At 37.0% G+C, this 17577-nt stretch overlaps 1 protein-coding gene across 1 annotated transcript; it reads right to left on the bottom strand.

Moving 5' to 3' along the window:
* On the bottom strand, positions 1 to 17544 carry PREPL (prolyl endopeptidase like). Its single transcript, XM_074163818.1, has 15 exons — positions 17391 to 17544; positions 16583 to 16816; positions 13680 to 13877; positions 13094 to 13160; positions 12220 to 12426; positions 10087 to 10210; positions 7564 to 7780; positions 6769 to 6954; positions 5085 to 5288; positions 4159 to 4334; positions 3522 to 3738; positions 3179 to 3328; positions 2098 to 2224; positions 955 to 1037; positions 1 to 101 (listed from the first exon to the last, which is right to left on the bottom strand). Exons 2-15 carry the CDS (start codon positions 16799 to 16801, stop codon positions 24 to 26), a joined length of 2253 nt encoding a protein of 750 aa, XP_074019919.1. The 5' UTR covers positions 16802 to 16816; positions 17391 to 17544; the 3' UTR covers positions 1 to 23.
* Positions 17545 to 17577: the final 33 nt, after the last annotated feature.

The raw sequence follows: 17577 nt of genomic DNA, 5'->3' as shown, positions 1-17577 counted from the left end.
CAGGTGGTCAATGTGTTTATTAGCTATTGGCAAGATTTTTTATGATGTTGGAGATTACATACTTCAAGTTCTTTGTTCAGAAAAGCAAGGTGTCTTGCAACCTAAAATAATGAAAAAAAATTATTATAAAATTAAAAATCGTTGCACCATAAACCTTCAGTTTCTTGTACAGCTACTCTAATCTTCATCCTTTGCCATACTAATGCTAAGCATTACTTAGCCCTACGACAAGGCTTTTCCTGAAAGAATTCATGTTGGGAATAACTACCACAACGACCAAATAACATTTGCTAGGAATTGTTAAAATTAACAGCAATAAAATTTGAATCCTACTGTGATGTTACTGACACATCAGTAACAATATGGCAGGTCTTGGCAGTACGTTGCTTTTAGCACACACACTCAAACAAAGTGCAAAATGTTGAAACCCAATTGTAGTAGCATCCTTTGATACTACAGATCATGCATATAAAAATGCAAAGATCAAACCCATCATATGTTTTACTCATAAGCAAGATGGAAGTAAATAGCCACTATGACAATTTTAAGCACTTATTACTCCACAGTGCAAGACTTTTCCTGCTGGAACAATTTCTGCACAACTTTGAACCTTTCATTCAAAGCTCTCAGCACATTACAGTGGGAGTTTAATACTATTTTGAGGTTCAAGGCACAACGAGGTTCAATAATCCGGCTTTGTCACTGGCTCTTTCATATATACAAAAAAAAAAAATTAAAAAAAAAAAAAAATATAAAAACTCCTTTATGTATATAAAGCTACCAGTTGCTCTTGCAGTATGTATAAAAGGTTGCAAGAGCAACCTTAATTCCAGCAGGTGGTTGGTTTTTTTGTTTATTACTTCTAACATATAGTCAATAACTGCACGAATACCTTCCTGAGGCTGAAGTATCAATCGAGGGGAGCACCTCCCTCCAACCTGTTATGGAACATACCTCATCCAGAGAATCCTCCCAAGATGGATCACAATGGCTGCCATTTGCCTGGATGTCTAAGATGATATTAGGGGTGTTATTTCCTGCAACAATGAAGCTTGTGATCACTTGACATTGAATGAACAAGGAAAGAGGTAAGTGGTGATGCCAGTTGTTTAGGGATATATAATTCCTGACAGAATTTCTGTTGTTCCTTAAAAAAAAAAGAAGGAATTGTACAGGGGCTTGCTGGATGAGCTATTTGTATTTCTATTAACTATGTATTTGGAAAATATTTATATATTTTGCACCTTTATTCTTTAAGTCTTTTTGGAAAGACATGCTTTTTTCTTTCTGAGCAAAGACCACAACAGCAATTGCAGAACCTGCTATCCTTTCTCAACCATTGCAGTTCTGCTGCTAGCAGAGAAGGGGCATAATGTAATTTAGAAAAGCTTATTCAAGATCTGTTTTGGTACTGATGGTAAAAGCCTCTCCCTGGATTAGATGGTACTAGAAAATAATAAGGCTTGAATGCACTTTTTCCTGGAAACAGTCCCAAAGCTGGTGTTAAGTTTCAGGTATAAAAGCATCTGTGCCTTGGCACTGTTGTCATTCTAACTTGGACCGACACCTGCAGTTTGAGCAAACTGGGAAAAGGTTTTTATAGAGCAGCAAACATAAGGTTTTTATCCATGTGTACTTAAGAACTGCAGTCTGACCGAGTCAGTAGCTGGACTAGACACTATGGGTTCACCTAACCCTGTCCAAAAGCCGCCACGTGTTGAGGAAAGACTGAGCCCAGCTCATGTTCTCCCCCCTTTCTTTTTTTTTCATCTCAGAGGGTTTCCTGGGCCCGTTGTGGTTTGTCACTATTAATATTTAACACATGTGGGTTTAACTATTTTCAGGCAGGTCTACAATACAGAGCTATGTGGTCCCTCTTAAGGCTCTGGAGAGTGCATCTCAGCTGAGGTTTATCGATTTGTCTGTCTGACTGCACGTCATCTTTGCAGATAATGGAAATTACTTCAGAGCTTTAGATACCAGATCGTATTGTACAAATGCATTTAAGGAGGACTCCATCTCTTTGATGTTTAATTACATGACTGCTAATATTCTGGTTTAGTTAACTCCATTTATCCGTAATATTCTTATCCTTACCTTTCTTACTTGTTCTGTTGCCATGATCTAGCGTAGCCTTTCTAAGTTTCTGAACATATCGTAAAACTCCTGATAGTGGTACCCGTTGATCGTTTTCATATGCCGTGATAAAAACTGAAGGATAACGCTGAGATTAAAAAACAAAACCAGTTAGATACTTGACAACTGATTTTTATCATAAAGTGAGTAACATTCTTCTCTGTTTATTGTACTGTACTACTTGTTATGGTTTATCTAAAATCACATCTATTACATAATTACCCGCTCTTAAAAAAGCACTTTTATCACTAACTGCAAAAAGTATTTTGGTCTGAAAAATGAATTCATATTAGGGGATCATCCACTTGCAAAAGATAATCAAAAACATCCTCTCCCCACTGGTAAAGGTCTGACACGTCTGCTTGCTGATTATCACAAGAAAAGGGGAGTAATAATCATGGAATGGTTCACCTTACAACAGTGAGGTTTACTTTTGCAAACTTTCTACACATAAAAAGTAGTTATTTTTATATAGTAAGATTTTACTTAATGAAGCTATGCAACACAGCTAACACATTACTTCAAACAAAGACTTCATCTGAGATGACAATGTCAAAGCTATAGCTTATTTTCCATTTCACTGTTTGCCTCCAAAAAGGTATTTAATCATTGGGAAATACCTCCTTCCTCCTGTGACAAACTCTGCAAAACCCAGTAGAACAACAGAAAATCCCCACAAAAGGAGAAAGTATTTTACATGTTGAGGTTTGTTATAAAATAAAAATCTATTCCTTCCTGGCAGTCCTATAACAAAAACAGTTTTTGAAATCTTTTGATTATTTAGGAGAAGGTGTTTGGTTAATTTCAGTAGTCAATTATGACTCCAAATATTGCCAAGATTATTACTGAAATAGTTTATATTTGTATTGATGATTCATTTTAATACAAAGCAACAGCTAAGACAATCCTAAAATACCCAGGTAAGATAGAAAAGGTAAAATAGACCTTTTTAAAAAAAAAATTCCAGTTATCTGCTTTTTCTTTTCTTATAAACTGTTACACTTTATTACTGTAGCATTCCACACAGTAAGCATAGTTTTACCTGTGTCTTAATATTCTGGTATGGACAATAGCTTTTGATATATTCCATGCATTTTTCATCTGCTAATGGATTTCCCCATTCTTCCTGTTCTTCAATTGTCAGTGGGAGATGAGTTTTCATCATAGTATTTAGAACATCTACGAAAGGAGCCTTAGGAGTCGTTATTAAAAAAAAGAAAATGTTGGCAAATAGAACACAGGACCTCAAATGCCTACGTCAATGTTTTCTCAAACAAATGAGGAAAACAAATTCTGAATTGGAATGTTTCCCATTCTGAAACTGGTAGAATGAAACAGGGAATACAGTTTAACATCATAATCCATAAAGGTCTGCAGCACCTCACCTGTAAAACCATGGCTCGGATAAGTTCTGGATCAGTGTTGCACAGGGCTCCTGCAAGAACTCCTCCAGCGCTGGCAGCTGCTACTGCTGTGTATTTTGGCTGGGAAAATCCTAGTTGGTGCAGCAGCACGATGCAAGCCTTAAGGTCATGGAGACCTTTGAGTTTATTGTGGTGACACCCATCTTTGTGCCAGCTGAGGCCTAGCTCTCCTCCACCCCTGAAATTTAAAGAAGTCAAGTTGTAGTCTCTTTGGAAAATATTACATGGCAAAGTTTCAGATAATGAAAGGACAGCAGCAGCCACAGAATTGCAAAACATTTGTTTGCCTGCCCAATTAACTCTTCTTTATTCTTCTCTTTACCTCCTTTATGGCTAAAATACACAACACGCAAACAAAAAAAATCCTGAGAGTCTCAGTATGTGGTTTTGAAAGTTTTTGTTTTTTTTTTCCTGAGGTAAATTTATTTTTTAAAAAAAAATACTTTAAAAAAATCTAAAAAGAGATGGAAGTGAAAAGCGTGAAGAATTAGGTATAGCTAAATGAAAAAAATATTTCTGTACCTCTTCAGTTGCATATCAAGAAATATCTGTATATCCCAGAGATTAAAATCTTAATTCCATTTTATATTTGACTTACCTAACATGGCAATATGCTAATATCCAACCCTCTTCAATTAACATCAGCTTCTCTTCTTTAAAGCTCATGTTCAAATCTATGCCATAAGCTCCATATACATGAACTAGAAGTGGTTTCCTGTGTAGCTCTTTAGAATTCATATTATGAAAAACTGTAATTGGCACCAAAGTTTCATCCTGGAAATGAAGGAGTATTTTACAATAAAGGACATTTCAGAAATCTCAATGACACATGGCAATGAAAACTTCAATTATTTATTTTAAAATGTATTTTTTTGATTACAGTAATTTTTTTCACTTAGAATGTACAAAGCACTCTTGAAAAATAAAGCGAGATTGAACCTCTGCTGTGTAGGCTTGTGGATGCAGAGTATAAAATTCATTTAAGTGCAACACCTGAGGAGTTTTTAAACTACCCAATCACCCAAGTCTTCCTTTCCCCTTTAACACCAAGAATATCTATTATTAACAAAATAGTTTACCACTTACTGCAGCACAAACTCTTTATTAACACCTCCAATTTTTTAAACTCAGGCTGTTTAAACTTTCCTTTCTTGATCTATACTGTGCAGCTGGTTGTGGGGTGTTCTTTTCAACAGCTGACACCTTTTTCATTTGTCAAGGAGAGTACGATACCATACATCAACCAGAAATGCTAAGTTATACTATACTAAGATTCTTGACTCATCGTGTACTTTTATCTCCTCAAGCATACCCAGGTTAATGGGGAAAAAAAAAAAATCTCATCACGACTTTTTCTTGTTCTTCTCTATAGCACTGAAGAAAACACCCACTGTTTAGTAACTATAGCACCAACTGCTCTTTACGTTTTTAATCTCTATTCCCTGCCAAATGCATTTTCTTTAAATGGGTGGAGAGGAAGGGGAGAATAAAGGGAATGGGAAAAGGACTGAAAAAAAATCTTACCTTGCTTTTAGCTAGTAAACGTGTAGTGTGACAATTCGTAATAATTGGTACCTCTTGCACAGCTTGTTCAATGAGATTATTTTCTTTAAACGAATATGCAAAACGCTTAGGGGGGTGTACTGGGGAGGTGAGCTGAAAATAGCAAGTGCTGGTGGTATATTCAGGATGAGATTCCAATTCAAATTCACAGGCCCACGTAGGTAGCTGAGAAAACATGGCATTTCAAATGAGACCCTTACACTGCTTCTGTAAATTCTGCCTAGTGTGTCCTTCATAGGAAAAGATTTTGAATATCAGGATAATTATCTTCATTTTTTATGTAGCACAATCTGTATTTCTTTTAAATTCAGTAATGAAACAGTCAAAAAAATGAAAGACTTTGGCAAACTTTTCCCTTGAGGCCATTGGAGAAAGTTTAACAATGAAATAAAAAAGAAAAATAAGTCCAAATTCAGTCCAAAATGGGCATTAGTGCAGATTTTGTTTTTAAATTAAAACATTCTTTGAAATGATTCTGCATTGTTTTTATTTTTTAGATCCTGTTTCCCCTTCGATTTCCAGTCCTACTTCAACATGTTATACAGCCAAGTCCATGTCAGTTGTTAAGCCTATGCTGTGAGTTAGCTCAGTAATGCTAAGCCACAGAAAACCCCTGCCTCTTAACTTTGTTCCTAGTGCCAGCCATTGTGAAGAACAAAACCTTTTCCTGGCACATTCACCCTCAGACACTTACTGCTATTATGTTTAAGATTTTTAACTCTGCTAAGAATAAAAGAAATCAAGATTCATTCTTTGAGAGCAGCAGGGACATAGTCAAACCCTCTGCCAGGCCACTACTTACTTGGGTTAGATTGCTAGAGACTTCTGAAATGGCAGCAAAAGTCCAAGTTCTCCAGAGTAACTGCAGACCCTATCTGAATAAATAAACTGCGACCATTTTCAAAAATGAAGGTTTCAGAGACCATACAATGTACTTTGTTGAAAACCTTTTTCTGTAGCAGTTGTATAGAATGCAGCATTGGTAGCCTGTCGCAATAAACTTGCGAGTAGTTCAGATGATTGTATTTTTCAGGCAAACAAATCAATTTAAATATTTCGTCTGAATGGTCTAAAGAAATGGTGGTTTTGAATTGAGTCACTTTGGTTTTAATCCACAAGTATTTAGCAACAACTAGAGAAGGGAAGAAATACTTTGTGCAAATTGTACTGCAATGTCAACTTCTTCCCATTTACTTCAGGGCAGTGTCTGTGCTTGTCTTGTGAATGTTCTAATCTCTCTTCTGTGGGAGGGCCAGGCTTATTTCCTTTCTCACACTGATGAGTGTAACCAAAAATAGGCCCAGTAAAACTGAGTAGAGTGTTTAGGGAATCAAGTCCTATTTTACATTAGAAATCGGCTGTATTGTAAAGAGCTTGACTGTAATAAGTTGAATAAAGAACTCACTCACAGGATGGCCGCTCTCTTAACTTTCTAAGTGCTGCAATAAGCCACCATGTGAAACCCTGAAGAACAGCCACAGGTAATACAATTGGTCATAATGACAAACTTGGCAATATTATAGTTTTCAAACCACTTCTACTCTTGAAATTTATCTTTGCTTTCATTATAATGTTATGTTAAAAGAAAAAAAAATCAAGTAATGCTGGAAGAATATTATGCTGCTTATGCGAAGCTAAAACGTACCTTTATTGACTGAACTGAATGTGAAACAAAAGAAATCACATTTAAGTAAAGATGACCAGCATTCTTCAGGAACATAATACAGTGATCACTGAACATCTCCAAGTCTACTAGCTTGGTTTTCTCTTCCAGTGCATAAACTAACTGCCAGTTCTCCATGCCACTGGAAGTTACTGGTGCCTTCATCAACTATTAAAACAAAAAACAACCTTGCATTACTAAGATGTAAGAGTTACAAATGAGATGTACAGACACAGGTGATCTCATGCAATATTTTTATTGCAAAAAAAAAAAAGTTAGTTTGTATTGGGGGGGGGTGTGCCTGACTAAAACTGGTGGGGTTTAAACTCTCTTTCCTTGGGCAAAAATTGGACAAAGTCCAAAAATTGAACTTGGACAATTCAGTAACATCTGGAAAACTAAGTTCAATTCTCGTAGATTAATCTATAGAAGAGTTTCAGGTAATAAGTGCTTTCTGTGTGGCCAGCAGAACTGTAGGTGGTTTGGTTATGTCGACTGAGATAACCAACTTAAATTTTAATATAGGGGAAACGACTGTTAAAGCATACTCGTTTCTTGATGTTGCTAAAGGAGTTAGAATCAAATTAACTGAATGCTACAGGTGAGGCTCCATGTACTACTATCAGTCTTTCAATCTGTGCAGTGCTCTATGTAATTCTCTTAAATTATTTCAGTAAGGTGTGAAGCACAGAACTAAAAGCCAGCCTTACTACTTCTGTATGATCTGCACCAAGTATCTGAATGAATCCTATGAATCTTATTATCAGTTGAAACTACCTTATATTCTGCAGGTTCTCCATATGTTGTAAGAATATATAACTCATCATTTCTGTGCTCAATATGGTAAATAAGCCCTTTTGTTCGTGCTTGTACAAGAGCAGGTAACTTAGAAGGATGTCTACAGTCAACCAACCAAACTTCCGAGGTTGTCTTGCTGTTGCTGTTGATAGTGAGAAAACACCTGTCTTTTGTGCAATTTATGTCCACAAAGAATCTGTAAAGAATAATTAAAAAAAAAAAAAGCTTAAACTTTATTATTATTTTAAAAATACACTGTTTTTTTTCAGAATCACAGGGATTTCCACCTGCAAGGTAAGAAACAGCATGCCTATAAGCAGGCTGGAGAAATTTCAGACAACTTGGTTCCCAAACCCACTCCTACTGTATTTATCCTGGGACTCAAAAACTCACAATCGTGTGTGTGGAACCTGAAATCTGCAAGGAAAGCAGTTCAGTTGTTGCCCAACTGAATTCAGGTTTTTGCACCATTGAGATAGATGGGAAGCTCATTGATGTATATAGGCTTTAAAATTCAGAGAAAACATAGAATTTCTTATTGAGCTCATAAACCTATCTTTAAAAAATAGTAGTAATGGATCATTAAATTGAAATTAATACAGGACATCATTGGCAAAAACAGAAGTTAAGTGGGAGCTATTATAAAGATAAATTGATAAAATGCCTGTTACTGACCTAACTTTGTCTGAAGTAAGACAAAAAAGACTATTTTTTTCTTAAAAGTACAAAGGCCAGTATGAGACCCACTGAGGACAGTGTTGCAGTGATAAACCTGGGAACTAGGAACTGGTTTGGGAACCATCTAAGAAACTAGGAACTATCTACTGGTTTTAAACACTTCTAAAATCTAGGAACAGAAAACAGAATGATAACTAGTGGCTGGATGCTAGTATTAGGTTCAGGCTGAAATTCAGATTCAAACTTCTATGAGTCATCCTAATTAACTGGAATGTCACATCTTGGGATAGAGCAGTTTCTTTGCCATTTTGAATCTTTAAGACTGGATGTCTCTAAAGGTAAAACTGTCCAACACAAAGATCCAGAAGATTTCATCAAGAAATTGCAGGGTTGAGTACCGTAATCTGCATTATACAGATCAGATACATGACTGCAATAATGATCCCTCTAGACTTCAAAATATTTGACTGGTGAAGGAAAGGATGCTTTACATAGTATTTTCAGTGCCTTTAATTATTTGCAGGTGGAGGAACTCCAATTTTTTTTTTGTACTATTGTTTTTTTCTAATTGCACCCTCTTGACATCTTTAGGAGGACAGGCACAGTGGGGGATCTAAAGTCTGCAAGGAATCAGCCTCCTGCCTCTCTAATACACACGAATTTGGCAAGAGTGCGGCACTGCATTCAGCAGAGATTCCAACGGCTCAACCCTGCTGACCTTACCTCTAAGGGAGTCAAGCTGAAATGCAGGTCACACTTCTCCCCAAGGACTCTGACCTTGATATTACAGTATTTTTTTTTGCCTTTGTAGCTTTTTATTTTTAAGGAAATAAAGAAATTTCCAACTTCTAAAAAAATAATATTTGATTGCACCTAAAAGAGCTGGTGAGATGTAGAATGGAACTGGTCAATGGCAATACAAAAGAATGTCTTGCCATCTCCCATGAACAAGTGAGTTCTGTTATGAGCTGCAACAGCACATGAACCTTTAGAGTAAGTTTCTAGTAGACTTACTGTAATGACTATGACCTTCAGAATTATGCCAACAGTTTCCCTGTGGGGAAGTGTCAGGTCAGTGCAATCAGGTCTTGATTTTCCAAAAGTATGCATCAAATGCAGTTGGAACAAAAGGATCTTATTTACTCCATCTCAATCGCAGATTTTTTTCTTTTTTTTTAGATAAAAGTATAATTGAAATTTCTTTACTGAGTATGTAACTTGCATTAAGAATAATCACAAACATTCATGGAATGCTGTATACAACTACCACATGCTACATGTCTGAAAAAACTAGTTCTGCACTCAATTTAGCAAGAGCCTTCTTGTCTTCCTAAACCACTGCTTAAAGAAAGGTTATTGAGAGGGTATTCAGTCAACAATAGTTCTGTCTCTGGGAATGCTGTAATGATTTTGCTCATCCATTACCCAGAGCAAGGATTAGCCTGAACTTCTATGTTTTTTAGAAGATGTATCAGACATCAATAGCAGAGAAAACAAAATGAAATCCACAGTCTGATTTACCCTGTATGAAACTGTCACACATTCATTAAAGGACACCCTGACCTGAGACTGACCTTGACATTTATAAACTCAGCTGAACTCGTGAGGTAAGAGAGGAAAGTTAAATCTCTGTTGAGCACATATCAAGAGGAGAACAGAGCACATTCTCAGACTGCAGAAGGCACTACTGACAGCAGAACACAACTTAAAAATGCCTTTTACCATTTGCAATACAATATGGAAGAATTTGTTTTCCAAATCAGTTACATTTTCTTATAAAATAAGCTAGAATATGTAAAGGACTTATTATATTTTAGTTATTACCTTGCATCTTGTTCTGTATAAACTAACTCAGTATGTTTCTGATGAGTGAAAGTGGTCATAAACACATTCTGGCATCTAAGGTTCTTCAGACTTGTGTAATACAGAACATCATTTGTAGCCCATTCTGGAAAAAAACAAAACAAATGCATATCAAATTTGGAACAGTACATACAATAACTGAGAGAAAATGGAGCTCCATGAGCACTGGACCCAATGCTGAAAAAGGTGGGTTACAGCTGACATGGAACTGAGCACAGCATTTCTACACCCAGGAGGCTGGGGTAAGCCACAAAAAGGTTTTTTTCTGTGTTTTCTCTGAATCCCACAGAACAAAAATCTAGTAATATATTAAAAAAAAGGCAGTGGATAACATTTGAGGGCCCAGGAAGAGGAAGCTCTTGACCCTGTGGGGGCTCTGGAGGCAACAGGAAAATAGATGATGTGTGGCTGTTTAAAACTGAGCAGAGAAACAGAGGTTTACATGGAGTCAGCAAGACAATAAAGTGGGCACGAGCTCTGCACTGCTGCATGTGACTGCATGAAAACCTTTTAGAGAAAATAGATGATGCATGTGCCCCGTGGGTACTGCTGAGATAAAAATTCTCCAGTTTTCTATGCTTGTGTATGTGTTCACCAACATTAGAAACATATAAATACAGGAACCTTCCTATTCTGAAGTTTAGTAATCTGACAGATCCAGCCAGATTACTGCTATCTATGCTGTTCTTACAGCTACCAGAATGTTTAATACATAAGCTTTAAAAAAGTTATTGCATAAATACTTATTTAAATTTCAATACAAAACCCGAGGAAGTACCATACTGAAGTAATGCAAACAATCTGTTATCTGAACAGTAACGTGGCTCCAAAGTGCACAGGTAGCTGAGGGTTCACTATGAAGACAAGGCTTTAGAAGGGAAGTCTAAGTTATCCTATAGCCAAGCATTTAAAAAACCCACAGATGTACTTTTTCAAGGACTTTCATTTGTCTGCCTGCTATTGCGTATCATACAATACAAGCATATACTTTACAAGTGGTCATAAGACCTAATTTTCTTGCTCACCCCTCTACCTCACTTATACCCGAGTAAGTCTACAAAATGGGTGCAATCTCTACCATTCTGATAGTCATTTTTTGTACTCTTATTGCCCATCATAATCTGACACACCTATGTAGACAACAGGGAGTTGGTTTCTTATATGTACTGATTCTTCCAGACAAACCTAGACAGATGTTCAAATCAAGTACAGTGAAAAACGTCACTGGCAAATTTGCAGGTCAAGTTTTCAACAGGCATTATAAACTTCAATTGTGCACTTAAAACATGAAACTCTTGCTACTCTTCATTTTTGTAACTGGGAAGTTTTACCTCGAGTTTTAAATTTTTGTCCTACACAAGCAAATTGCTTATTGCACTATATATACTTGATGACATCTAACAATATAATCCAAAATACAAGATGTGGAACACTGTATGCACACTATTGCAGTCTTTTTGCTATATTCTTTAACATACTATAAAAAAAAAATAATTTCCTGTTCAATTCAGTTTACCTCTGTTTATTATAACAGCACTGTAAAGCTCTGTAATCTGTCCTGAAAGAACTGACTTAAGGCCTGACTGACTTTGGGCTCTGGATTGTGACCCACATCCTATGGTCCAGTTGAAATTCCAGCCAATACTTAATAGTAGGTAGCTCTTGCACACTCTTCAGCAAAGCTAAATGCCTACCAGCTATCAGTGACTTCGGCTGTAGCTGTAAGGGTTTAACAACAGTAACATTTCTCAAAAAGATCTTTTTATTGGAAACAGTCACGTCAGTAATGTTTTAAAGAAGCTAACTGAATTAAATAAAAAGAACGGTATGTACGACTGTTCAAACATGTAGAAATGCTTGCTTATACAGTGAAGGAAAGCCTGAATCATGAAAGCACTTTCATCCACATCGGATAACTTGTAATTGTGCAGTGCGGAAGAAATCATAAATAAGAAACAATTCAACAGCTGGAAGGATTAAATCTAAAAATGTTGCTTCCTTACTTTTAAAAAATACGTTAATATTATTTGTAGACTAAGAAAAATGTTGTATTGAAAGCTGGTGTGATCCAGAGGATATTTATAAACAACTTACCAAAACTAAATACACTTGGAATTACTTTTTCCACGACAGGAAAATGACCAATTTTCATAACAACACAAGCTGCCTCTTCAGAATTTTCACTTTTTAAGCCGATCGCCATGTATCTCTGATCTGGTGAAATTCTGATCCGTTGAATAAAGGAATCAGAAAAGCCAAGATCTTCCATATTGAATAAAATGTCAGCATTTTCTCCATCTACTACATTTAAAAAAAAAAAAAAAAAAAGAGAGATAGCAAAATAATCCTGTAATTAAGGCACTGTCAAAATGAGGTGCTTGTTAATGCCTGTATTTAATGAGTCTACCTGCAATATTCGCAAACATACTGCTGGAATTTATTAACATCAAATATTTGTCTTGCAAGATATTTGCAAATGCACTTTGTAAAAGTAAAAAAAAAAATTACAGTTCCAGGAAAAAAGAAGTCTTGTGGATATTATTAAAAATATTTTAAAAGTGTAGAACTTGGCTTCTAGTAAATGTATTAAATTTTGAAGTTCAGATACCTAAAGCATAGTTGTTTTTACTAAATACAATTAGAAATTTTCCCCACCCCCTCAGAAATCAAAAAGCATGAATGTGCTTTTCCTTTTTCAAAATGTTAAGTTAGGGCTCTGAAAAGAAGTGACTTCTCTCTTTCCTCTTCAGAAACTTGCCTCAGTATCAATGTACACTATTCCCTAATTCTCTTCAGCTCACCTTTTCAGATTCAGGATTCTAGAACTATTAATCAAGCATTAAAGAATGTTATGAAAGTATTTTTAGTTTAGTTAAGAGAGTGATAAAGCTCTAATGTAAGAAAAGTACATTGATACTTGTACAACATTTTTAACATTCATACCATGTTAGGAAGAGAAATCCCTTACCATCATCTGCTTTTGAAAGAAATATGCAGCCATTCTCTTCAAAGTACACGTTCTCGCCAAGCCTGATCTGTTCAATACAAACCAAACATGTTTCAAGTCCAATGTATAGTTAGACTATTTCTTTAGAATCCCTATATTCAATCATTGTTCTGTAAAACACAATTTTAACATACACAAATGACAGAACATAGCACATATATTTGATACTGTAGAAGGAATTGCACATACCAGAGAGGTTCTAAGTTAGGCTACTTAAGCTACCTATACCTGCTCTAAATTTAACAAAAGCCCCAGATCACTTCCAATTGCTCTTGTAACTTAAAAATATCTTGTATTCTTCACCAAAAAGTCAGGTAATTATTGTATCTTTACTTGCTTTTGCCTATGGCGAAATTAAGGTAAATACACTATCATAACAGGTATAAGCTTATCTAAACATATGCTGTTAATATCCACAGCTGTTAAAATATTCAAAACTCAAAAGTACCACCATAAAATAATCAGTAAACCAACATTTTATAGCAGGAATGGCTTCACTGCCTTTTATTTGTACTCAGTGATGAGAAATGTATTTTTTGCCACTTACCCTTGGGCTTCCCAAATTGAACATACACTTGTGCAATTCTTCTAATTTTTCCTTGATTCTTTTTGTCATGGCTTTGTATCTTAACGAAATGTCATTCCAGTTTTCCTGCTCTGATTTCAGAAGATCCTCGTACAAAAGCTCTGATGTTGTTATGGATGTATTTTGCTTCCTTTTAAAAGGGATTTTTGTTCCTTCCTCCTAAGTAAGGGAAGACAACAATGGCTACAAGCCAGCACTCTGTACTGCAACATGAATATACTGAGGCAATAACGATATTCCTGAGCTACAGACCCAAAACCAACTTTGCATTATTACAATATTATGTGACACTACAAAGAAAAAACACAGTTGGAGTAGGTTTTTCTTTTCAGTTCTTCCTGATCTTTTAGGTAAGCACTGTAAAATGTGCTTTACTTGACACATTTATTGAGATCTTCTCTTCAAAATTTAGGGTACTATTAATGTATGCTCTTTATCGATTATTTGTAAATACATTTATTCTTGTTCTAGAACTACTTTTTAGTTATTTTTTATGGAATTCTGCTATTTTTCCTTCTTCAGAGGTGTTTTCTCCTAATTTTCCTGTCTTAAAAGTATCATCTCTCATTTCCTTTCCTAGACAACACCACCGCCCACACCTCTGTCCCTAAGGAGCTCTGGCAGCTTGTCCAGATTCTTGCTCCAGCTCCTCGAAAGTGTTAGTATAAATGTTCACAAGGCACAGAATAAAGTGAAGTAGTGAACTGATACAGGTCTGCAACAATTTTATCAGGAATAAGCTTAAGGATCTGGTTTTCTGTGATCCGTGAGCAGACTACTGCTACCTTGCTGCCAACAAAGCTGTCTTTTCTTGTAAAAATGTTTAAAATGTGTTAAAATCACTAGCACAATGCTACTTCTTTTTCCTTGCTATAAAATCTCATTCGATCAAATAGTAACCTTAACAACTTACGTTACAGTACATAACACCACACAGATCACACAAAGTAGCATTTTATAACATTCAGTGTATCATGTGAATGTGTCTGAACTTAAAAAGCAGCACATACTTTTTACCCCATCCTCACTTTGCATCAAGAACTGTTAGTTTGTTCCTAGTTTGTCTTCTCAAATGCATGAGATCTAAAATGTGAATGTTATCAATAGACTTTGGAAGGAGGAGAAACTATCTGCTCCAGTTTCCAAACTCCCTATGAACGTAAACCACATCATTCATGAGAGCGAATGACTGTTCAGACCAATGGTCCCTCTAGCCTAGGTTATCAAATCAGAAGCACAAGCCAAAGAAACTGAAAACCCTTAGAGAAGCTCTGGAACAACTGTGTAATTGGTCAAGGTAAAGAAGCTGCAGGAGGTGTTAGTTGTACAACCCTCTCCAGCCAGTGGAAAAACTGGTATTAAGAAAGCACCGTTCCCCAAAACAGAGGCAAACAAAAACCACACAGTGCACACAAAAGGATGCTGAGGGAAGCATAAGAATGGGACAAGCACAGATGAAATTCCCCAACAGGAATTCCCTCAGCCTTCAATGATTTTAGCTCAGGAATTTCCTGAGCTGAATGTGGTTTCTGGATACTCAAAAAGTCTCTCAAATGTGTATAACCTCTCCTTGTACCTATGTAAACTTTTATTATGATTTATTTTGGCAACTTCCACGCTTTATGAATCTTTTGGTGATTCCCCTCCTTTTGTTTTCAACGGTTCCCACTGTATTTATTTGGAAATACTGTATAGAGCTGGTGGCCACTGTGCAAGGTATATATTAGAGTTACTTTACACCTCCCTGCCTGGGGAAAGAACAGTCATTTAGAAGAACATAGAGAAAGATTTTGAGGATAGCAGAGGATCTCGGTGACAATCAGTTTGCAAATGTTTCCTCCAAAGCAAACAGGCACAGCTCCCTTTCAAGTGAAAACCACCTGTTTGTGTCCTGGAACCAGTGCTGTAGATCAGCATTTGTAACTGTGTTAGTGAAGTGCCAACGAATAAACAGAACTACACTTTCTCATCCATCAAGACTTCATATGTTCTCCTTAAAATATTTGTTTAGGTTTCAGACACAGGCTTAGCAACTGTTTATGTTACAGTTAGAAACAAGAGGGTTACAACAAGAGGATCTTTAGGTCACCTTTGAAGAAACTGTCAACTTGAAACAATTTTAGAACAACCATGCATTCATCTGAAGACATTTTTAAGATTAAAGAAACCAAAACACCAATCTTTTTCAACAGTATTTATGCATTATGCATATAAATCATTTACAGGCCGTCATACTGCAGTAAGCTTTTATAATACCTTTAGCGAACTCTGTATTAGAAACATAGAAACAGAAGACTGTAAGTTATTTCACACCGTTTTCTGACTGTGCATGATACACTGCAACCCATTTACACAGTATTTACTAACAGAAATAAATCCAAGGACCTTTTAAAGTATAGTTTATCACATGTGAATACAATTATGAGAAGTCAATAGAATATTTTACTATTTACTACGGTGCAAAACTGTGACTTACTGGTTGGCACAGAAAAAGTCAGGTTTTCTTGAGCCAGCTCACAGTGGTCAAGCCTGGTGTCATCAGTTTGGACACTTTGCCTCTACACTAGCTGACCTCTCCCTGCTGTTTTTCCTGACACTTTACCTGAATCTTCCTAGAAGATACAAATTTTTTTTAAAATTGCTACCGCAGGAAAATCAACCAAAATGCAGCTTTACATCAAAATATTACAGGAAAGTTGAAAAATGGTATAGGTCTTTGAACATAACTGAAATCCTAGTGTTTATCCCTCTGCTTCAAACTCTTTAACAAAAATGTGTTTCCTCAACATCTGAAAAATATGACTGGCTTTCTTAACAGATGCCAACGTGCTCGTTGACATTAAGCCTATACTTATAGAGCATACCTTGCAAGAAAAGAATCTCCAGGGCAGGATGCTTCCAGGTGGCAGAGTCTGGTGCGTGTATGTACTTCCTGAACAGTCCAGGATGTGACATTTTTGGGGCTTTATTTTGCTATAAAGACATGCTGTTTGGAGATGGTTATGCTTACAGTAGTATTTGACGCTGAAGCTCAGCCCTTGGAGAAGATTTCGCAGTCCAACACGTGATGCCCCAACCTTCATTTCTTGATAGTCAACCTGAAATTTGTGAAAATCCCAAACTGCTGATCATGTCCACTGTGTATATGAAATATACGTTAACATAAACTGAAGGTAAAACTTCGTCTCTTTCAAAGAAATGACACCGATTCATTAGGCAAATCAGATGATAAGAAACAGTAAAACTTAAGCTGTTTCTTAACAACTCGTAGACACAGCTTAGCTTGTGTATTAACCTGCTACGTTACCCCAAAATGTGGTTCCTGCGGTTCAAAGTTTAACTCCGGTGACACTATGAATGAAGAAAAAGGAAGGCGCAATTGTGTATGTTTAAATGTTGAAGAACCAAAAACTGAGAAGGGTTTGGGGAAGTTTTTCCCTCCTTCATAAGTATCACATATAACAATAAAATCACTTTATCTCAAGAAGGTAACTTGGCAACAAGAGCCGAGCCTCCCTGGCAGGAAAACCGACAGGTTTGCATCTCGGCGTTGCGGGGTGGACAGACCCCGCGCGTTTCCCCGCTGCCGTCCAGCCTCCCCGTCCCGCCCGGGCAAGGCCCAGAGAAGCCGGCCCGGCCCCGGCCCTGCTCCCCGCCGGCCCTGCCCCTCACCGCCGCGCAGAGGCCGTGCCAGCGCCGGGCAGCGCCCGCGGCCCGTGCAAGGACTCGTCGTCGCCGGCGGGGCCGGACCGCTCTCCCTCCGGCGGGGCCGCCCGGGACAGAAGATGGCAGGCGAGCAGTAGCGGCTCCCGGCTCCCTCCCGGGATTGCCCGTAGCCAAGATGGCGGCAGGGCGCTTC

This window comes from Numenius arquata, chromosome 2 (assembly GCF_964106895.1).
Source record: "Numenius arquata chromosome 2, bNumArq3.hap1.1, whole genome shotgun sequence".
In the NCBI taxonomy this organism is placed as follows: domain Eukaryota; kingdom Metazoa; phylum Chordata; class Aves; order Charadriiformes; family Scolopacidae; genus Numenius; species Numenius arquata.
The sequence above is the reverse complement of the archived record's forward strand: the minus strand, read 5'-3'. Positions and strand labels throughout refer to the sequence as shown.

Excerpts from the sequence above, each read along its gene's own strand:
- PREPL (XM_074163818.1), bottom strand. The coding sequence starts at position 16,801 with ATGAAGGTTGGGGCATCACGTGTTGGACTGCGAAATCTTCTCCAAGGG. Across the intron at positions 3,739-4,158 it reads TTAGCATATTGCCATGTTAG|GGGTGGAGGAGAGCTAGGCC; the intron begins GTAAGTCAAATA and ends TTTAAATTTCAG. Across the intron at positions 102-954 it reads GGGAGGATTCTCTGGATGAG|GTTGCAAGACACCTTGCTTT; the intron begins GTATGTTCCATA and ends TCATTATTTTAG.